General features: G+C 44.1%; 1 protein-coding gene across 11 annotated transcripts in view; it reads left to right on the top strand.

The window, feature by feature from the left end:
• LOC129830234 (axin-1-like) overlaps positions 1–23,235 on the top strand; it is a 47,026-nt gene extending 23,791 nt beyond the window's left edge. For 9 of the 11 annotated variants that reach the window (XM_055892685.1, XM_055892677.1, XM_055892659.1 and 6 more), the window contains 10 exons: positions 1,029–2,009; positions 7,678–7,824; positions 9,273–9,369; positions 13,191–13,328; positions 16,748–17,304; positions 17,430–17,588; positions 17,746–17,997; positions 18,434–18,535; positions 20,076–20,225; positions 20,484–23,235. In XM_055892685.1, the coding sequence (XP_055748660.1) occupies positions 1,108–2,009; positions 7,678–7,824; positions 9,273–9,369; positions 13,191–13,328; positions 16,748–17,304; positions 17,430–17,588; positions 17,746–17,997; positions 18,434–18,535; positions 20,076–20,225; positions 20,484–20,604 (2,625 nt within the window). In that variant the 5' untranslated portion in view covers positions 1,029–1,107 and the 3' untranslated portion in view covers positions 20,605–23,235. The remainder of the gene's footprint in view (positions 1–1,028; positions 2,010–7,677; positions 7,825–9,272; positions 9,370–13,190; positions 13,329–16,747; positions 17,305–17,429; positions 17,589–17,745; positions 17,998–18,433; positions 18,536–20,075; positions 20,226–20,483) is intronic. The other 2 variants (XM_055892724.1, XM_055892729.1) reach the window with 2 other exon arrangements.
• The last annotated feature ends 338 nt before the right edge of the window (positions 23,236–23,573 follow it).

The following is a 23,573-nucleotide window of genomic DNA, read 5'->3' as shown; positions in this document are numbered from 1 at the left end:
GGCTACATTCACCATACACAGCAGCCACGGTCACAGTCATGGCAGATTGGGCTCTGCCTGCACCCCACAGTTCCTCTTTTAATGTCCAGAATGCTCTGCCCTTGTCGCTCTATTTCATGCTCAGGGTCGGCTCCTGTAGTACACTGCTCAGATCTGTGTCTGTCGTCAGTGGCCTCAAGTGGCGTTTTTGTTCTCTGTATCCTTTACATGACACATGTCAAACATGCAAGTTTATTTTCAATAGTGAAGAGGGGCCGATGTGCACATCTGTCTCTACTTACAGGGGGGGAAAAAATAAATAAGAACCTGACAGTATTAAAGAATGGAAGGAGGAGAAACCCTACTACTCGGTGTCCATGACCCTTTTCCGTTCAGTTATTTTCAGCCAGTCATTCGAAGTCAGAAATGCATCCAATAGGATTGTCACGAAGCAGTTAGGCTATCTATATCTGAAATAGTGTTCTTTATTTTCACTACCTCTGTATTTTATAGAATAGATTTCATTCACACTAACATATAGCCTAGCCGCAGTTCAGAAACCCAACAATAAAAATATGTTCTAGAATCTTCTGATGTTAAGGTATTGCTGTGGGGAATCATTAATGGAACGTGCTAATCTGTGTGAACACATGACACACAGATCACTTTTTTTTCGTGAGCATCGATTTCTTCAATGCCCTTTGCTTTAGGGGATATTGAATTTTATTTCTTAGTAGTCAAAATATTTTTTCGACCTTTAAATGGGTGCTATCGATGTGAACAATGAAATAATTTATTGCATCTCTGTTTTGGCAAGATTTCTTTTTGAAATATTAGACTTGTGTGAATTCGAAGCTTAGACATAGATATGCAGCCTGCTATTATTTTCTCAGAATTTAATGGATTTCCAATTTGTCTCAAACGTTTGTTCGTTTTTACTAAGTTGTCAAAATGAGATAATAAACGTCTAAGTCATTGCCTGTGAATACGTTTACATTTTATGTGTTTAAAGTTTCCACTCATTATATATTTTTGTATTTTTCTTACAGGAGAAATTCTTTCACGGTGGCATAAGTAGAGGGGTGGATCTGATAGTTCTGCACTGTGGGCTGTACTGGGACGGGGTGTATGGACGCTGTGAAGATGAGCGTGGGCGACAAGGTGGGGGGTTACCTGGTGGATCTGGGAGGCAGCTTCACTGAGGATGCCCCCAGACCCCCGGTCCCTGGGGAGGAGGGAGAGCTGGTGTCCAGCGATGGACGGCCCTACAGCCACGGTTTCTATTCCTTCAAGAGCGAGAGCCTCAAGAACGAGGCCTCCACGGCCACGCCCAGACGACCTGACCTGGACCTGGGCTATGAGCCGGAGGGCAGTGCCTCCCCCACGCCGCCCTACCTTAAGTGGGCAGAGTCCCTGCACTCCCTCCTGGATGACCAGGATGGTATCCACCTGTTCAGGACGTTCCTCAAGCAGGAGGAATGTGCCGACATGTTGGACTTCTGGTTCGCCTGCACTGGCTTCCGTAAGCTCGAGGCCAATGAGGGCCAGGGCGAGGAGAAGAAGCTGAAACTGGCGAAAGCCATTTATAAAAAGTACATCCTGGACAACAATGGTATAGTCTCGAGACAGATCAAACCAGCCACCAAGAGCTTCATCAAGGACTGTGTGATGAGGCTGCACATTGACCCGGCCATGTTTGACCAGGCTCAGACTGAGATTCAGACTATGATGGAGGAGAACACCTACCCGCTGTTCCTCAAGTCAGATATCTATCTGGAATACACCAGGACTGGGGGGGAGAGCCCTAAGCTCTACAGCGATCAGAGCTCTGTCTCTGGGGGTGGGAAGGTTTTACCAGGGTATTTGCCCACACTGAACGAGGACGAGGAGTGGAGATGTGACCACGAGTTGGAGGAGCAGCAGGAGAGTGATCCCACTCCCAGCAACCGGCTCACTCAGAAGCTGCTTCAGGAGACAGCTTCCCAACGCGTCACCAGCACCAAGAGATTCCAGGACAGTCACGAGTACAGGTAAATCCTCTCTCGACATCCTCTCTCTCTCTCCAGTCTCTATAACTATCTAGCTTCTCTGTGCAAGTGCTGAATTAGAAATAAACTTGTCCTCCCCCCCTCTGTGCGAGTGCTGCCTGAAGTTGGAGATGAAAAGTGCCTCTGAGTTTAGCACAGCGGACAGCTTAAGATGAGAGGAATGCAGTGTAGGCAGAGGCCTTTAAGTACCTGTGATGGCGAGGCAGTGGCAGGGGTCGAAGGGAGAGCATTTGCTGGTTGTTAGAAGGTGGAGGCAGACGCTCTTTGTGTTCCCCACGCAGGTGTCCTGTGAATGGCAGGCTTTTCTAGTGGAAGAAAGGTTCTCTCAGAGAAAAGCTCGACATGATTTCTCTTTTGACTGTGGAAAATGGAGAAGTCTGGTTTAACTGCAGCAGAAAGTCAAAGGAATTATTCCCTGTCGAAGGAAATGCACTCCCCATATTTCTCTTCTGGATGACTAAAATAGGATTGTAAAAGTACAGTCTTGTTTGTCTGTCTTCCATTCTTTAATTAATAGTAATATGATGCTTATGTTATATTTGACAGAAATCTTTGTCACAGCCTTCTGTCATTTCATTTGCGCAGAATGGGATGTGACTGACTACTTAAAACTCTAATCCTCGTCCTGTTGGAACAGAAACAGCGCATCTGGGCTTTTTAGTCCACTATGCAAAGGATTAGGCCTACAAATGTTCCTGCCAAAGTCTGTGAATTAAATATCAATCTTTTTTTAACGACATATTCACACATTTCTGAATTTGTTCCATATTTGTCACTAAGCAAAGCTGCTATCACCAGTTGTGAGAAGAATATGTGGAGGGATTTTGTGGCCTCATTTAGCCTTGCTCTGAAATATGTAAAAACACAGCATTTTTACTTTTCAGATGTCCTTAAGGATAATGTATTCACTGTTGGCATTGTCTGCTGCAGAGATTGAAGATTGCAGAATTCTATCCCTAGAAGTTGACCCACTTTTCTATCAACAGTCTTAGACAAACCTTGACATATGCAGAAGATGCAGTAGCACCTTAGTGTGCAGAGGATGTTTTGAAGAGTTGTGGTTGCAGGGCTGAAGGTCTTGAAATCAGTCTTTTCAATTAGCCTGACTAAATGGTAACGTTTCCAAGTCTTTGTTTCAGTTTAGGACTAGTGTTGTGATGTTGAAAATAGGTCTACTCAGAAATAGCACATTGTTTAGGCTAAGGAATATTGTTTTGTCTGACTTTAGTCTATTTGGATGCTCCCGAACTGCGTTTTTAGTATAGTTATAGTGTTATAGGCATATATGTTTCTCATTTATAACTGGCCTATAAATGTGACAGAATGAAAGACTAGGATATTTTAAAACCACAAACACTCCCCACTCCACCCTACTTCTCATTGTGTATTCTATGGCCCCTGGATATGATTGGCTTTAATTAGTGAGAGCAGTGCATTTTTAAGGTTGTTTTCAAATGACTATTTCATTAGGTCTAGTATTTGGCGGAAATTACAAAAAGATTACCCTCCATTTTTAAATAGCCTTTTAGCATCACCCTTCGGGTTTTTGTGCAACTAAATTTTGCACCAGTCAGATGTCTCTTAATGTGTGAAGACCAGAATCCAGGGAATTAAAAGAGAGCAGCTCTGTAGTGAAGATGAATATGGAGAAAAGCATTATATATTTTTTTCAGTTGTGTAGTAATGCACAAAAAATGTTGCGTGATATTTTTTACGTTGTTCTCAGACAAGCAGGTGACTGGCCTCAGCCAGTCACTGTTCTTGTAGAGACAAAGCTCTCTGAATATGTTTACATGCTATGATGAGCATGAACACATATTTTATATGAAACTGTTCATTCTGAAAGACTCATTCAATTCACCCCTGACTCAGGAAAATTTCTCCTGGTGCCCCTCCTCTCTCCAGGTCTCCCTCGGAAAGTAGTTTAGATGGTTTATCTCAAGGACAATTTCTGTTTTGAACAGGTTAGATATATAGCTTCCATTTTTATATAACACTATCATCTTCAGAGTAATTGTAGAGAGAATGTAATGAGTAACTAACCTGCTAGCAGGTCTGATTCCTTCACCTATGTTGCTGTGTAACCAATCAGTGGTGATCCAGGGGTGGCTGCACTCCAATGGAAAGGGGAGTGACAAAGGACCAGTAATTATTCTCTAGGTGCAAAGACATGCGCAAGTCGTTGGAACAACAAGAGGCCCTACATCTAAAGCTTTGGCATTGAGCTTCGATCACTGTGCATCAGGAGGACAAGTTCATTTAGTTTTTCAGGACAAGGCTAACCAAAGGTATGGATGATGTTTTGGTGGTCTTTCTGCGAGGTATGAGTCACGTTTTGGCAAGTGCTGCTGTTGTACTCGGGTATTTCCTCATGTTCATCGAAAGCCGTCTGGCCTACTCGTCGGTCGTAAGAAACGTGATGAAATGTCATCCATTTACAGCTGTGCACCCACACTGTCATAGCTAAACAGCAGACAAAAATCTACCATGATGAAACCAGTGTTGGTTTGAAAGCATCTCTCTCCTCCGGCTCCCTCTCTTTGCTCTCTCTCTCTGTGATTCTGTGGACATTGACATCATGGCTGCTGCTTCAATCATTAGAAGATTCTAGATCATGGGCATGAGTGCTGCCTGGGAATAATCATCAGAGGCTGCAGTAATCCGAGAGCTGCTTCCATCCGTGATCCATCCCTTTCCTCCTCTCAGGCTGAACCAGGCTGGGCTTAGAGGCTCATAAACAGATGCCTCACTACCAGTCAGTAGGATGGATGGCCATGGTTCAGGTTCTGGTAGGAGGCTGCCATTTTCCCTGTGGTGCCCTGAAGAGAGAGAACAGCCAGGTTGTTGAATTTGAAGCACTGGTTTCTAGGAGGCAGCAGGGGAAGCAGGCTTCCAGGTCAAGGGGAAACCCTGGTAGAAAGGAGGCTTCCTGCATGGCGCTCGCTCCCCTGCCGTGCACACTCCTTAAAACAGACTGTGGCCTCCTGCAGCTGCCCCTTTCAGTTGTATTTCCTCTCGCAACGCTCTTTCCTTTTAAATGAATCCCACTCATTTGAAACCGTGGCCATAGAACGTGGTCGTTATCCACAACCACGTTGCACCTCAGCCACAAAATGTACATTTCTATGCATTGACGGCTCTTATTGGTTGGACTTGTTTTTGTTTGATAAATGTAGCATGAGGGATGCCATCATGGTTTGTGTTTTTTCCTCAAAGCAGTTTTTTAGAGCATCCGGAGCGAAGATGTGTTCTCCTCAGAGCCTCTGTTTTGAGAAGTGAATCCATTTCTACTACTCAACTATTTAAAAAAAAAAATTTTTTTATTGAGAGATGTTTTTGACTTCAACGGAAACTCACTTTTATTGCAAAATTGCTGACTATTCCAAATCAAGTACTTATCTGAGCTCTTTCCCTTGTTTTCTTAGTTGTTCACGTTATGACATTTCATGTTTATGTTAGATTTGGCTTGTAAGCTAAAAGCAAATGTCATGCATGTTCTCCATGGGTAATTCAGTAGACTTCCCTTGAAGGGCAGATGATGTAATGGTTTACTGCTCACAGTGCTTATGTGCGGAAAATGCTAAAAGGACCATAAGCATCATTTCATGACTTAAGTGCTTTAGTATTAAACTGTAATCTCTTTTCCAGTGATAAAAGCTGATAGGACTTATGGTTGATGGACAGGACAGGGCTCTCTCTGTTCAGAAAGCATGACTGGACACATGTTCTTTACGAAGATTAGACCTGTATTTATGTCCATCTTATGTTGAATAGGAAGTGAGGCATGTGTCTGTGTTTTTTTTTCTCGGGGGAAATATGACTCCGAGATTGTCGAGGACTTTATTGCTCTTTGCCGAATAGTTGTACGCCACCCTGATATGGTCCTGGTGGAATGTGACGGCAGTACCACTAGCCTAGGTCCTGTCATTTATAGCCAATACCCACGTTTCCAACCATAGATTTTATGTGAGTAAAGTCATACAGTTTAAAAATAAAACAGCTGTGACAGAAACAGGACGTTTCAGTCTAATTTTATAAATGCTGACAGATACGTTGTTCGTTTGACGTGGTGGGATCTCTTTGCTTTGGTAAAATGTTATTATGCGAGAAATGGTGGTGGAAATGCCTTTATGCGCAAATATTGATAGCCATTATATCGAAGTAAACTTGGAGTCACTCAATCACATGGTGTGTGGTCCTCCCACTACGACTCAGGAAACCATGCACTTTATTAGGCTACAGATGAAATAAGTTGTGATGAACTTCACAGGGTGCTGAAAGTGCACGGTGATGAGCTTCATGCTCCTTTCCAATAAATGTTGAGGGTCTTTTATTCTGGTGACATGATGATCGATGCTTGACCGCCGTTTGACAAATAAGAAAATATTCTCGCTCTTATCTGTGATAATATCATCATGTAGACTAGCCTGCTGCAGAGCCTACCCGAACTGTATCTGCTGTTGGCTAAAGAACACGTACCAAGACCCGACTAGTCACATTTGCTATTTAAAGCAAAAAGGTTTTGTGGCAAAACTATTGGTAGAGTTGAAAATGCGATGGAAACACGTTAAACATTCACATTTTATTCGGTAAGCGAAAAAGTACATTTTGTGTGCACTACGTCATCGTGCACTGATTTTTATCCGCGACAATTCAGTTTGGTGGAAACACAACTGGTGGGAAAATGCGCGTATTTACCTTGTGGATTTAGGAACATTCGCATGAAAATCTCTCACCAATTGGATGGAAATCTAGTTTATATCGTCATTTTATTCGATAGATTGGCAGTCTAGTTATGACAAAATAAATGATATCTTCCGTCACGACTGCCATTGCTTTTCAAAGAGAACCATTTGTCATTTCTAGACATATTAGAATCTCATCCCTTTACTTACATAATGTAGAACTAAAAGACATTCTTCAACCACTCTCCATTATTCTCTTAATCCAAAACGATTTACCACTTTGCAATAGATTACATTTTTTCTTTGTTTGGGCAGAATATGGGCTGACTAATGATAACCAGTCAGAAGTAGCCTGGGTTTGGTCTGGTCTCCAGTAAGACTGAGAGCTTCAGAGTTCCCAGCGAGGGAGCACTCACTGAACACTTTAGGGATCTTCTTTAGTTTAAAGATGAAGAGAACAGAGGCCTACCCAAATCTATAATTCATGTGAAGGGAGCAGTTTGAGGAGTGTGTTGAGGGAGGTTGAGTCAATGATGGAGGCTGTGGTGATGCGATGCCTCCAATAAGAATTGAATCAGCATCTCTACTGTACCTACCCTTAGAAACCCTCTGAAGGATATTCATTATGACAATGTGGGTGGTTTTGTGTGAAAGACATGTATTACTACAGAGATACTACAGTAGTCTTATTTGGAAATGTTTCTTTGTTTTATATCTAAATGACATTTACATTGTCACTCAGTTCTTATCCAGAATAACTAACAACGTCCTTCCCTTTTAATGCTATGATAATACAGTGCAATAATCTTTGTCAAATGTACTTACGTGTGTCTCATGTGAACCTGAATCTATTGTTTAATGGTGCTAATACACTCTGACATGAATTGATTGTGTTATATCATGTGCTATGTCTTGTTAATGACTTTGCCTTAATGCTATCTCTCTGAATGTTGCGTTTCTTCCAGACGTGTGCCGTGGCGGGAGCCTGTCAACCCGTACTATGTCAACACGGGCTACGCCATGGCCCCTGCCACCAGCGCCAACGACAGCGAGCAGCAGAGCATGTCCAGTGCCAGCGACGTCGACACACTCTCCCTGACAGACAGCAGTGTGTATGTACTCGCACAGCCTCCGCATCACCTCCCACTCACACGCATGCACACACACAATCGGTCAAACTGTAATAGTACATACCACAAGTAAGGGCAGAATGCCTCGAGAATGAAGTTTAGCTTCCCTGTTCCTTGCTATTCAGCATGAGGACCTTCACAAACAATTTCATGACATGTGAGTGTGTGGGCATAGAAAATAATAGTGAACCTTATTTTCAATTTCATCCATGCCCAGTATATCTGAGCTCTACCTGGGTCGTATTCATTAGGGCACACAGTAGCAAAACGTTTTGCCACAGAAAACAGAAACAAGTTTCTCATTGAACAAGTTCAGATAGTCCCTCTTTTTTAGTATGTTTTCTTCCGTTTGGTGCCGAATGAATAGGACCCTAGTCTGACTGTAGCACCTCCTGCTGCACGCAGACTGGTTGCCATTTCCCCCTGTCTGTCTGTCTGTCACTGGGAGCAGCAACACATCTCTCTCTGCTCCTCTCCTCAGAGAACAGCCATCTGTTCATTACCCACACGAATGAAAGCCGCTAAATGTCATTACGTATGCTAATTATAGAGCTATAAACTGGGAGGTACGACAGGGCCACAGTATGCCATTTGAAGGCTTTGACTTGTTACCCTTTTAAATCAAGTTTCCCGGAATTCTGAGGAAATGGGGGAGAATTGGCGGTAAAAGGTTGAGTAGACTTTGACAGGCTCTCATAATTGTGTAAAAGGAGTCGGTACACAATGAATACAAATAAAATGTTATAGCCTACGTCTTATATGACATACCCACATTGCTTGACAACGGTTTGTTTCAAGATGGGTACATGTATAAGCAGCGCCTTCGGAGGATCCCATGTTGGACACAAGCTGTTATTAAGCGCTGCGATCCTCTTTCTTCCGCCTTAGCGGGAAGCAGACTGTTTCCCTTTTAGAGTAAATCGAGCTAGGATGTGTTGGCAGAGGGAAGCCAGAGAAGACCGGAACGGTGCTGTAAGTTCAGAGATGGCACAGGGGAACGCATGTTTAAAGAAACATCAAAGGCTGCTCAGCAGGACAAAAACATGTGTCTGAAGCAGGATAGATTAGAGGCCATTATCAGCTGTTTGTTGCACAGCTCCTGGCGCAGGCGAGTCAAACCCAGCAGGACCACTGAGACTTGGGATAAAACAATTCATAGTGTTGGTGTCGGCGACCGCACCACTCTCTGCTTGTTCACTACTGTGTAGGGCTACAGAGGAAACCCTCAGGGTTTAGGTACTCTGGTATTTACCGAAACCTAAATCCAGAAATCTCAACCCGCTCAATTTACCATGAACTCCCAAAATGTTGTCCTTCTCTTAGGGTGATTGAGCTACTGTTTAGAAATGTAAGTGCAGCTTCAAAGTAACCTATGAGTTTTCTCGTTTTGAATATGTTTGTAAAATTGTTCTTTTTTTGTTTTGTTCCAGAGATGGGGTTCCACCATACAAATATCGCAAACAGCATCGACGAGAGATGCACGAAAGTGCCAAAGCAAATGGGCGTGTGCCACTACCTCATATTCCTGTAAGTCAACCTTGGTTTAGCTGCACACACACACACACACACACACACACACACACACACACACACACACACACACCCCTACACAAACAAGTACGCACGCATACCTGCAAGAACCCCACTTGCTCATCAAAGACGGCTTACGTGGCTGTAATCTGGTATTCTAGAAACATCAGTCTTTCTCAAATGTTCCCATCTCTCCACCTTCCTGCATCTGTAAGATGCCAGACTGCATCTCTCTCTCTGGGCCTGTGTAGGGTGTGTGAATAGCTCATATGGAGGCTTGTACTTTATAAACTGTGCCTGGTGCTCTCCTCAGCTCTCTGTCTGTGTTGAAGCCTATCAGACAGCAGGGTTTCTCCTCTGTGGCAGTCCCGACTCCCTGCATGCCTCTGCAGCTCCCTACAGGAGAACTCCCATCCTAATTGGGCCTCGGAGTCAAGAGTCCTGCTTAACAAGACTCTCTCCCTCACATTAGGATGCATTTATGTTTTTGTGTAGAATATATTTGCTTTTCATTGACTTCTGTTTTTCGGTACACAGAATACAAAATAATAAAGAAACTAACTCTATGCATAGCAGAAAAACGGAAACGCCGGCTGCCTTGTCCTTGATTGTTCCGTTTTTGTCTAATGGATTAGTCCCAGACACATACTGCAATGGTAATGGAGACACGTACAGTGCAGTTGGAAAGTATTCACACCCCTTGATTCCTCCCCCCCCCACATTTTGTTACGTTACACGCATATTCTACAATGGATTAAATAAAAAATAATCCTCATCAATCTACTTAATAATGACATTTCTGCAAATGTATTAAAAATCAAAAACAGAAAAACTTTATTTACGTAAGTATTCAGACCCTTTGCTATGGGACTCGAAATTTAGCTCAGGTGCATCCTCTTTCCATTGATCATTCTTGAGATGATTCTACAACTTGATTGGAGTCCACCTGTTGTAAATTCAATTGATTGTATATGATTTGGAAAGGCACACACCTGTCTATTCAAGGTCCCACAGTTGACAGTGCATGTCAGAGCAAAAACCAAGCCATGAGGTCGAAGGAATTGTCTGTAGAGCTCCGAGACAGGATTGTGTCGTGGCACAAATCTGGGGAAGGGTACCAAAAAATGTCGGCAGCATTGAAGGTCCCCAAGAACACAGTGGCCTCCATCATTCTTAAATGGAAGAAGTTTGGAACCACCAAGACTCTTCCGAGAGCTGGCGACCTGGCAAAACTGAGCAATTGGGGGAGAAGGGACTTGGTCAGGGAGGTGACCAAGAACCCGATGGCCACTGACAGAGCTCTAGAGTTCTTCTGTGGAGATGGGAGAACCTTCCAGAGGGACAACCATCTCTGCAGCACTCCACCAATCAGGCTTTATGGTAGAGTGGTCAGAAGGAAGCCACTCCTCAGTAAAAGGCATATGACAGCCCCCTTGGAAATTGCCAAATGCACCTAAAGGACACTCAGACCATGAGAAACAAGATTCTTTGGTCTGATGAAACCAAGATTGAACTCTTTGGCCTGAATGCCAAGTGTCACATCTGGAGAAAGCCTGGCACCATCCCTAAGGTGAAGCATGGTGGTGGCAGCATCATGCTGTGGGGACGTTTTTCAGCGGCAGGAACTGGGAGACTAGTCAGGATCAAGGGAAAGATGAACGGAGCAAAGTACAGAGAGATCTTTGATGAAAACCTGCTCAGGACCTCAGACTTGGGTGAAAGTTCACCTTCCAACAGGACAACGACCCTAAGCACACGGCCAAGACAACACCGGAGTGGCTTTGGGATAAGTCTCAATGTCCTTGAGTGACCAAGCCAGAGCCCGACTTGAACCAGATCGAAGATCTGGAGAGACCTGAAAATAGCTGTGCAGTGACACTCCCCATCCAACCTGACAGAGCTTGAGAGGATCTGCAGAGAAGAATGGGAGAAACTCCCCAAATACAAGTGTGCCAAGCTTGTAGCGTCATACCCAAGAAGACCAGAGGCTGTAATCGCTGCCAAAGGTGCTTCAACAAAGTACTGAGTAAAGGGTCTGAATACTTATGTAAATGTCATATTTCAGTTTTTTGCTTTGCCATTATGGTGTATTGTGAGTAGATTGATGAGGAAAATAAAAAAACATGTATTACATTTTAGAATAACCCTGTAATGTAACAAAATGTGGAGAAAGTCAAGGGGTCTGAATACTTTCTGAATGCACTGCATACACTGAGTGTACAAAACATTAGAAACACCTACTCTTTCCATGACAGAGAATGACCAGGTGAATCCAGGTAAAAGCGATCAACCCTTGTTGATGTCATTGTTAAACCCACTTCAATCAGTGTAGATGAAGGTGACGTTAGGTTATGTGGGTTGTGTATGTGTGCCATTTCAGAGGGTGACTGGTCAAGACATTGCCTTTGAACAGGGTATGGTAGTAGGTGCCAGGCGCACCGGTTTGTGTCAAGAACTGCAACCCTGCTGGGTTTTTAATGTTCAACAATTTCCTTTGTGTATCAAGAATGGTCCTCCAGCCAAAGGACATCCAGCCGACTTGACACAACTGTGGGAAGCATTGGGGTCAACATGGGCCAGCATCCCTGTGGATCTCTTTGACACCTTGTAGAGTCCATGCCCTGATGAATTGAGGCTGTTCTGAGGGAAAAAGGGGGTGCAACTCAATATTAGGACGGTGTTCCTAATGTTTGGTACGCTCCGTGTACAATCTTCACAAATAGAGGGTAATAGCCAAAGTAGTGAAGTAATTTCTACGGCCAGGCCTTCTAACGGCCATAAAGCTACTCTGGGCTGTTTGTGTGTAAAGCTTTGTCTGTGTTGGGTAAAATGAATATGAATCAAACTGAAACCGAATTCAAAGAGAAAATAGCAATCAGAGCTGGAGAAATCTCCGGCTTTGTAATCAGCATGTGGACATATCCTGTGTGCTTTGGTAGGGCCCTGAGTAAAACTGGCTATCCCCAGAATGTACTTTAATCTCTCTTTACTAGATTACTACAACAATGCACCTTACAGGCTTGAGTTGTGTTGGGAATACCAGCTAAGAGCTGCATATTCCCAGCATCTTCCTTTGATAAAAAATGTACTTCACTCTGCTGCCTGTAATTAAACATGCAATGATGGGGATTATTTTGAACGGACAATCACCTTTTAGAGATTAAGTCTGGTCTGTGGTGTACCAGTGAGTTTTCACTGTGTTTTTCCAGACGTGGCCTGTAGCTCAGACGCTGTTAACCTTTATTTAACTAGGCAAGTGGGGCACGGTGTCACACTGCGACGCGTCGATCTGGAGATTGATTTCGGTGTTTTTGTTTTTAATGGCTATTATAAAGTCACTGACCAACAAAGTTGTTTATGGCTGATATTTGACTATCTTATACATTTTCTCTAACTTTGGAAGTGCCCTATGTTGAAACTTTATTGTTGAGATGAATGCCTGCGGCTTACAGCATACATTATGCAGAGCAGCCTATATCAGACTATTCAAAGCCTTAAACCATGTCAAATCAGGCCTTGTAGGTACTACATTAGCTACTAAGCAATAGTCTTCTTGACTTTGGTTTGAGGTTATTGTTTTGGCACATTCATTTCCATTACAGGGCCTCTGTTAGCTTTTCCCTGATAAACTGTAGACGTGTTTGATAAGTCTTTCCTCCTTCTGTATCATTTTCTCCCGTCTTGTTCTATCAACCCGAAGTGAACAGCATAGTGACCACAGGTTTTACCTTTCAGGAGAAAACGGTAACATTGTTATCAGCGAATGACTACTGGTACAATTTGAAGTGAACTGGAAATTGTGTGTTTCCCTCTGTTAGCGCACAAACCGGATACCAAAGGACATTCACGTGGAGCCGGAGAAGTTTGCGGCGGATCTGATCAGCCGGCTGGAGGGAGTGCTGAGGGAGAGGGAGGCCCAGGAGAAACTGGAGGAGCGGCTGAAGAGAGTCAGATTGGTACGTTGTTGTCCACAGATGCCACCATGCTGTCTGTATGATCCCTCTCCCTGGTGGGGCACTGTACTACTCTATATGCCCCATCATCCTCTTAACAACCTGTTACCATGTTCTCTACAGCTGGTCGCCGTTTGTCTGGCTGTCTATCAGAAGGTACACTGTAATATCTCAGTTTTTTTGAAAGGACTGGGTTGATTCATTAAAAGGAAACAGACATTATTCCATTATGAATCATTTATAAAAGTGTAGCTCTGGCCTATCAGGGATCCATCCCACTGTATCTTGGATCCATTTGTCTCTGGCATCAGATGGAACACCTGCAGACAGCTTGAGCCACTTGTGAGCCTGGCTCACTGTAATGACTTTGTTTGAAGTCAGTTGGAGCGTGAAGAAATGCTTGCGCTCACCGCAAATGGAATCTCTTTCGGTACACAGAGCCAGGTCTTAAGTCTCAAGGCAGATATTTTATGTCGTTTGGCCCCTCCGTAAGAGGAACCGCCATCATGGAACAGTAGTTCTCTCTTTATTAAGAGCTGGTGGCAGACAGGGGAGTAACAAATAGTGACTCTATTAACTGATATTCTTACCTTAATCAAAGATAAGCTAGTCCCCTCCCCAAATTCCTCCTCTGCTCTCTTACCTGGTTTTCATCCACAGACTTACTCCCTGATCTCACTGAATGTGGCCTCAAACCAATGTTGATTGATGGAGATGTCACATCCGGTCTAGGCATACTCCCTCAGTAGTGTCTGAAAGGAACGGGTCAATATTGCAGGATGGCCTGTGGTATTATGGTGCTGTTTACTGATTAAACCATTTGTCTTCTTTATCTCGCCTCTAAACAATACAGAACCTTTAGGATCAATGCATTGGTGCCACTGAGAGCTCAATAACTTAATAGGTGTTTTTTGCTTTACTTTTCAACGCTCTGAATATTGGCCCACCTAATGTATAATTTACATGTTCAATAGCAGCAGTACGTTCCATTTCCCTGAGGTGAGAGTGAGTGAGAGAGATTCGGTACATCACATTCATTAGTAGATGCCTTTTAGCAGGATGGGCTCAGCAGGTCTGGATCTGGCCTCATTTTGGCACGAACAGGGTAACTGAGAGTGCAGAGCAATGGCCTGCACAGCTGCTCTGAGCCAGAGACCGAGAGCCAGGCCAATATCTGCATGCACCAGTCAGATCCTCATCAAAAAGTCCTTCGCTCCCGCCCAGGATTCCTCTACCTGGAGTGAGCATCAAAGCCTCCACCACATAAATTGCCCACTGTTATTTGCCAATGATTCCCATGTTGAAATGCCATAAAAGGTGTGTGGGAACGGTGAGGAGCCAATGGAGGCTGATGTGTTTTAGTTAGGGGAGTGGAAGACCGGGTCAACACATCCTTAGCAATTCAGTTAGTTGCAGAGACAGAGACAGACCTGGTGAAATAAGGGCACAATGGTATGCACTGCTGCTACATGTCATACAGTTAGTTACTATAGCTGTACGTGCCATACAGTTAGTTACTATAGCTGTACGTGCCATACAGTTAGTTACTATAGCTGTACGTGCTATACAGTTAGTTACTATGGCTGTACGTGCCATACTGTTAGTTACTATAGCTGTACGTGCCATACAGTTAGTTACTATAGCTGTACGTGCCATACAGTTAGTTACTATAGCTGTACGTGCCATACAGTTAGTTACTATGGTTGTACGTGCCATACAGTTAGTTACTATGGCTGTACGTGCCATACTGTTAGTTACTATGGCTGAACGTGCCATACAGTTAGTTACTATGGTTGAACGTGCCATACAGTTAGTTACTATAGCTGAACGTGCCATACAGTTAGTTACTATGGCTGAACGTGCCATACAGTTAGTTACTATGGCTGAACGTGCCATACAGTTAGTTACTATGGCTGCACGTGTCGTACAGTTAGTTACTATGGCTGAACGTGCCGTACAGTTAGTTACTATGGCTGAATGTGCCGTACAGTTAATTACTATGGCTGAACGTGCCATACAGTTAGTTACTATGGCTGAACGTGCCGTACAGTTAGTTACTATGGCTGAACGTGCTGTACAGTTAGTTACTATGGCTGAACGTGCCGTACACTTAGTTACTATGGCTGAACGTGCCATACAGTTAGTTACTATGGCTGAACGTGCCATACAGTTAGTTACTATGGCTGAACGTGCTGTACAGTTAGTTACTATGGCTGAACGTGCCATACAGTTAGTTACTATGGCTGAACGTGCCATACAGTTAGTTACTATGGCTGAACGTGCCATACAGTTAGTTACTATGGCTGAACGTGCCATACAGTTAGTTACTATGGCTGAACGTGCCGTACAGTTAGTTACTATGGCTGAATGTGCCGTACAGTTAGTTACTATGGCTGAACGTGCCATACAGTTAGTTACTATGGCTGAACGTGCCGTACAGTTAGTTACTATGGCTGAACGTGCTGTACAGTTAGTTACTATGGCTGAACGTGCCGTACACTTAGTTACTATGGCTGAACGTGCCATACAGTTAGTTACTATGGCTGAACGTGCCATACAGTTAGTTACTATGGCTGAACGTGCCGTACAGTTAGTTACTATGGCTGAACGTGCCATACAGTTAGTTACTATGGCTGAACGTGCCATACAGTTAGTTACTATGGCTGAACGTGCCATACAGTTAGTTACTATGGCTGAACGTGCCATACAGTTAGTTACTATGGCTGAACGTGCCATACAGTTAGTTACTATGGCTGAACGTGCCATACAGTTAGTTACTATGGCTGAACGTGCTGTACAGTTAGTTACTATGGCTGAACGTGCCATACAGTTAGTTACTATAGCTGAACGTGCCATACAGTTAGTTACTATGGCTGAACGTGCCATACAGTTAGTTACTATGGCTGAACGTGCCATACAGTTAGTTACTATGGCTGAACGTGCCTTTGTCTAGAAACTAGAACATAGCAGTGTTGTAGCTTGAAATATATAGAGCTATTTAATTGTAGTAAAAATCAAGGGTCTATTGAAAGCTAAGATTATGCTGGCAGGCGTGATGTAGAGTGAAATAGCTTTGCACCACAGAGGAAGAACATTCCCTCTGCAGCAGAGCCGTGATAATGCCACGGCACGTGTTAACACATGGTCTTGTGGAAGTGTGCCATCTGCTGGTGTGACTGATTGGAACAAATAGCCTTTTGCCTTTTGAAATGACTTTAGCAGTTGTTCTTTCACAATGTGGTGAGTTGGGGCTCCATTTATTTTCTTGGGAAATGACCAGACACTGAAGCTCATACATGTGGGTAGGATATATTTGTATATTATATACTGATGTAATCTCTGATATGTCAACTTGTGGCATTGCTGTTGAGTTGGGTAGTAACCATTTTCAGTATATTTAATAATATTTTTCTTTCTGGAAGGAGGAAGAGGGTGAGGATGCAGACGTCTCCACATCCACCTCGTTCTCCAGTCACAGACTGCCCCCTGGTGCCCACCCACAGCACTACAACAACCCCCGCTACTCTGACAACGGCTACAACGGCCTGGCGCTGCGGCCTGACGCTCACGAGGAGAACCCCGAGAGCATCCTGGACGACCACGTCCAGCGAGTCATGAAGACCCCCGGCTGCCAGTCCCCGGGCACCGGCCGCCACTCCCCCAAGTCCCGCTCACCCGACAGCTTCCCTGCAGGTGGCAAGGTGCCCGGACCTGGCATGCCACTACCCACAGGCCCGGGCAAACAGCCAGCTCGGCTGGGGCCCAAAGGGGAGGCTGCCAGCCACCAATACCACCACAAACACGTGCACCACATCCACCACCCGGGCGGAGGGAAGCCCAAAGAGCAGGTGGAGGCTGACGCAGCCATGAGGGTCAATGGTAACTTCCACTTGGGGATGGAGCAGCACAACTATGGGTCCAAGTCTCGCAACTATGCTGACAGCATGGGCCCCAGCCCGATGGATCCTATGGGCTACAGGTACGCACAGAAGCACACAGCCTCTTCATGTCTCTTTGAATTATGTTTTTAGTTCTTCCATGTCTACGTTTTTTTTAACACTTGCCGTTAACGTTGTTGTCCTTTTAATCATACAATTTCCGTAGTAGCAAAGGTAGCACGCTATCGAAGCGGCCGTTTAAGAAGGCTGAGGAGGTGCGGACCTTTGAGGTGCCCGTGCCTCCAGAGGACGTGGAGAGGAACCAGAAGATCCTCCAGTGGATGATGGAGGGAGAGGCGGTCCGCAACAAGAAGAGCCCCTACGGGTGAGTTCCGACTTTATGGGTGACCCCTAGCTGTTTTTCCCACGTAGGGAATCGGTAACGTACAACCACAGAGATGCAAGTCAATTGAATTAACTCGGATCTGTATTATGGTGGTATGTGTACATTTGGGTCAAACAATGACAAGGATGTCTCCCAGGAGCACCACAGGGTCCAAGAAAACCCCGTCGGGCCACGAGGTGTCGCGTCCCAGCTCTGTGGAGCGTCCTGGGGCAGTGCATCCTTGGGTCAGCGCCCAGCTGCGGAACAGTGTGCAGCCCTCACACCCCTTCATCCAGGACCCCACCATGCCCCCCAACCCGGCCCCCAACCCCCTCACCCAGCTGGAGGAGGCTAGGAGGAGACTGGAGGAGGAGAAGAAGAAGACTGGGACCTTACAGACCAAACAGAGGTGAGTCGGCGTTACCTGGGGAGGAAGGGAGATGTCTCTGTCACAGCCTGGTTCTTCATGTCATGTCTAGCCATCCGTTGTATTGTTGTAGTGATTGTGTCAGCCATGTGACTGAATCACCAAACTCATCCTTTTGGTAATACAGGAAAAAAGAGTAACGTTGTTATAGAAAAGTAATGTTTGTGCTGAAACAGCAAATGTTGGGGTGAGCCGAAGCATGACAGGGTCTCAGACTTCTAAAGAATTTTTAAAAAATCAAAAAAATGTCTTCACTTTTCCCATTGATCAAACCCCATTTTGAGTAGCAGGATGCACTGACCAACCTTGTTTTACATTTTCATTGCACATCTGGGCATGATCCCTGGTGTGTGTATCCTGGTTGGTGTGACCCTGTGGCTGGTCCGCGTCTAACTCCCAGGGTTGTTGGGTCCTTCAGGTATGTGATGGACGTGATCCAGCGAGGGCGTGCTGCCGCCAGGCCCGCCCTGTTCCCACCGCCCAGCGTGGCGCCTGCCGTCTCTGACACGGAGCTGTCCGAGTACGTCCAGTCTGGTTTACCCCAGTAGCCCTTAACACCCGTCCCATTGGTCACAGCAGCACCCAAACCCCCGTCCCATTGGTCACTGCAGCACCCCACCTCACCACCTCCTCCCATGTCTATCACCAGCAGCATCCAGACCCAACTGCTCTGTATCTGCACAGCCAAACAGAGGCCTGTCTGTATGACTAGACTCCATAGAGATTAATTGAGGCATACATGTTTGATTACTGGCATTAATACTTGTATCCCCATATTCTAGTTGTAGTTTCCTGTACAATAACATCTGTGTGTAGTTTAGTTTTTTGTCAATTATAAATTCATATTTGAACTGATTATTTGCTCATGTATGCGTGGGGATTAGAATAATCAGTCTCACCTCTTCAGCCATTTCTTAGTCAGACAGTAATCCGTAGCTGCAGGGTCAGGGCTAAGACGGTGGATGGCAGCGAGAATGATCATACCTCTAGCTTCACACTGGTAAGCAGAGGGGATGAGAGGGATTAGAATGATATTAAGTGGAGAGAGATGGGGAAGATAGAACTGGAGGACAGGGAGGGAGGTAACAGGAGGCAGCAGCTAGGGAGAGGTGTACTGTAAGCTGCGTGGGGCGAGAATGCAGAGCTTTGATGTTCTCTGTGTGAAGCTGCAGTCTGTTTGATGTCCCGTGGCTTCTTCCTCCGATGGACAGTTTAGTGATGAAGGGGGACAGGATAGCTGCAGTAAGGAGCAGATGAAAGCCTGGCTATCCTGGCATACCCCCTGAGCCTCTACCACCCCATCCTATCACTGGGCCTCCACCACCTCACCTCACCCCACTCCATCAAACCCAACAACAGGCCCGTGGGCATGCAGTTGGAACACTACTTACTGTAGTAGCCTGCTCCCTGCTGGTAGCATTTGGGCATAACACGTCTTCATCACAATCCCATTTAAACTCTGAGCATTTCCTTGCTGGAACAACATTACCTCCAAGAACTCTGATTGATAAATTATGACTTTCCCTGGACAAGGTCCTTAGGGCAATATTACCTGTACCAGGAGTGCTCAATTTGATAGCATTTTAGAGAAAATCAATGCTGTAAAGTCACACATTGTGGATTGTGAAGTATTCAAATCATGAAACTGATTCTTTGAATTTGTTTGTCAAACATATTTTGCATTTATTGGTTGTCTCCTTTTTGGCAGACCTCTGGAAATCAAACTAAGGGCCCCACTAGGGGTCCCCGGCCCCCTGGTTGATTATGCTTCGCCACCTAAACAGTCTGCATTGCAACTCTGGTGGCTGTCACAGCCAAAACATTTATAAGTTATAAAGAGGGAGTATGAGTGACTTGAAATCTTGTTTTCTTACATCAGATTCTGACTGAGAGGAAATTATACCTCTGGATGTCACAATCCCCCCCCCCCCCCCCATTCTTACTTTGTCAAATGATCAGCGCTTGGAGTTCTGCCTTGGTCTTTGAAACATCTCATTCGAAAGATGAAAGGAAGCCTTGACTTGACACATTGAATGAACCTCTTTCTTGTCTGTTTGCAGACATAAAGTGACGAAGAAGCCCGCGTGTGAGAACATTACGGTGGCCTACTACTTCTGTGGGGAGCCCATCCCGTACAGGACGTCGGTCAAAGGTCGCATGGTCATGCTGGGCCAGTTCAAAGAGCTGCTGACTAAGAAAGGAAGCTACAGGTGAGGTCACGACTCTACCTGGTGAGGCACAGGACACTAGATTTACAGGATGATGTTATGTAACATTTTAGTCTATTGAACTCTGAAGTCCTTGAAATTGAATATCATGTTTTTGTCGTGTTTATGGTAATGTGGAAAATGATGAACCACATTCCAAAGTGATTTTTTTTGTCTTATGTAAATTTGGTGCATAATAAATAAAGCTTTTTCAATGCACTTGAACTAACAACCAACTGTTCTCTATCCAACCGACTCTAGGTATTTTTTCAAGAAGGTAAGCAATGACTTTGGGGTGGTGTTCGAAGAGGTACGCGAAGATGATGCTATCCTGCCCATCTTTGAGGAGAAGATCATTGGGAAAGTGGAAAAGATTGATTGATTGACATGGAGGTGGAGAGAAAGGAGACGTTCACAAAGTCGGCCTGTGCTGGAGCTATCGATGGATGAGCTGTTCACTTGAGAGAGACAGAGAGAAAGTGTTTGATTAGAGGGAGGATTGGCAGTGGAGAAAAGGTACGGAGTAAGTCGCTACAGGAGGGAATGGATGAAAGGAGGAGAAAATGAGAGGAGTGCATAGTGGTCACTGTGGGAGACACTCATGACTCCAAGGCTTTCATATCTGCTCAGTGCCACTGCATTGTGCAGACAGAGTAGGAAAGCATTGGACTAAAAAAAAGCAGACATTCTCTCCTTCGGTGTCTTTCTGTAAGTGTAATGTAATGTAGCATTGTACAATTTGACGAGAAGAAAAATGCTATGAATCTGCTTACTAAAGCAGCATATTATTTTTGATATGACGTATCAGAAGGTATCCTTTCTAATGTAACCAAGCGTGTCATTTTTATGTGTTGGTACCAGATGTGTACAGATTGTCTGTTTAAAACATAACGATAAAGTTTTATATTATCTATTTAAATATTTAGAAAAAAGCGGTCATTTTAATCCTTTTAAAGCAGCGGCGCGGTTCCAATTCCACGAGATCCAGGTGTTTTGACAGGGCTGTTTTTCAAGTATTGCTGGAACTATTATACAGCCCCATGTTCTACCAAGTGCTTTTTTACAGGAACACTCAACCTTGCCAGTCCTCTAAAGTTAAGTGGTATTGAGTTATCATGCTGCACTTATCACTCACTGTATTATGCATTAGTGTCAATGGAGCAAAATGAAAAGGAATGCCTTCTTGAGGTTGCCCTTAACTGATTCTGCCTTCATGTTTTGTGTTTTTCAATTAGGAAGGGACTCCCCGGCAGTAGCTCGATCTGTGTACAATGTACTGTACTCTGAGGTCTCTTAACTTTCCCCATAGTGTACGTGTGTACGCACATCACATTAAATACATTATTATACCCATACCTGCAGACATCTGCCAACTTAAATTGATCCCCACTATGTTCAGTAACTTTTAGATTTTGCTACAGTTAGGTCTTAATTGTAGCAGATCAGGGCAGAAAATAACATCTTTGATCAGAGATAATCACAACCAGTTGTGTGCATTCTACTGACAGTTCAGATCCAGATTCTATTTACAGTCTAGAGCTTTTGTAGGCATTTAAGACCAGAGTCCATAGTAGAAGTCTCCTGGTGGTTCATACACGGGTGTCTGTGTAGAGAAAGGGTCTGTGTGCGGAAGTTTGTCACAAATTAACTACCGTGTTCAATAGAGCATTGATCATCTAATGTGTGTTCACATGCATTCAGAAAGGCTCCCGAGCCCATGCTTTCACTCTGGACAATGAAAGGACATAGTATATGTTTACCTAGTTAATATATCACAAATACAGCTGAATAATGACTTGTAGCCTTTCATAGCTCTATAGAGCTACATTTGGTGCCTGGCAGAAATTGTCTCTAGAAATAACTTTAGTATGAAATGATCTACTTTTTTGATAGGTCACAATACACCAAAGAGAACAGTAGAAGTTGATATGTTTGTCATCCCCTTTTCTCTTCTTTATTTACCTTCATTCACATGGTACTCTGATTATTCTCCAAATCCCTGTGTTGAAGTGGAATTCTCTTGTACAATGTTCTAGGGCAGGTCTCCAACCCTGTTCCTGGAGAGCTACCCTCCATGTAGGTTTCCGCTCCAACCCCAGCTGTAACTAACCCGATTCAGCTCATCAATCAGCTAATTACTACAATCAGTAGCGCTAGATTAGGGTTGGAGGGAACCTGCAGGGCGGTAGCTGTCCAGGAACAGGGTTGGAGAGCCCTGCTCTAGGGCGTTGTGCCGGGGTCAGTGCAAGGTGGAATGTGCTAACCATTGTGTTTGATTAGGATGGTAAGGACCTTTTTCATTAGAGTGCTGTATTGCTGGGTGTTGTTCTGTATCAACACCACGTATAAGAGGACGATCTCCTTTTCTGAGATGCTGTTTTTGTATTTATTTAGATGGATATTTTTTAAGAATCTGTATGAAGTTAACATATGTAGTGGACAACCCTCTATTGCTCCTGTTTAAAGATTTGAATAACCGTATTTTATGTTTTTATAACGAGAGGTATTTACTCCATGACCTTTGACAATATTGGTACTCAGCCATCATCTGTCACACTACAATGTAGAAATTGGCTCTCTGTTATGATTATCGTTAGATTATTAAATGTTCACTGTCTGTATGTATTACCAATGGAGGGCAGTGATTCTTACTGTGAAAGCCCCAAAGTGAACTTCCCCCACTTATGGTCAATGAAATGTATATAACAACCATCACAGAGTGCCTTTTATTGCCATCCTCTCATGACATCCGCTATGTGATTCTCAAGTATTACCAGGGCCTTGCTTTATATTTTTATTTAGCGTCTTACAAACAATGTTCTGTTGAAGTGTTTCCTATGTCACATCTCACTTTGGATGAGACTTTTCTATGTAAATATGTAAAAATTGTACATGTCATCAACCAGCAATTCACTTAGGAGTTATTCAATACCCTGGACCTGTTTCTGTGTGCTGAGTTGTGCGGTTAACATTTAAAGGTACTTGAACAATAAATACATGTAATAAACCTCAACTGCTCCATTACTTGTAGTCATTCAAATGTGTTAACTGTTTATTACTGATTTTAAACTATGAACTAACACCACTTTATGAAATACTTAATGTCCTATGAAAGTATACTTTACTTTAATGTGTCACCCACAAAGTAGATTTAGCAACAAATCAAAAATCTGCAGTGTTTTACTGGCACAGCTTCAACTGAAGATGGCAGTCTTGATCTGCTGACATTGTGAGCATTGCTTGAAGTGGGCTGGTTCTCACCCGTACAGGTACCTGCACCTCAAGTGTTCTACTGCTTAACTACTGGGAACCTCTTATAGAATATTGGCTCTAGAATATGACACCTAAATA

Source organism: Salvelinus fontinalis, chromosome 2 (assembly GCF_029448725.1).
Source record: "Salvelinus fontinalis isolate EN_2023a chromosome 2, ASM2944872v1, whole genome shotgun sequence".
In the NCBI taxonomy this organism is placed as follows: domain Eukaryota; kingdom Metazoa; phylum Chordata; class Actinopteri; order Salmoniformes; family Salmonidae; genus Salvelinus; species Salvelinus fontinalis.
Note: the sequence above shows the minus strand (reverse complement) of the source record. Positions and strands in the feature narration are given on the sequence as shown.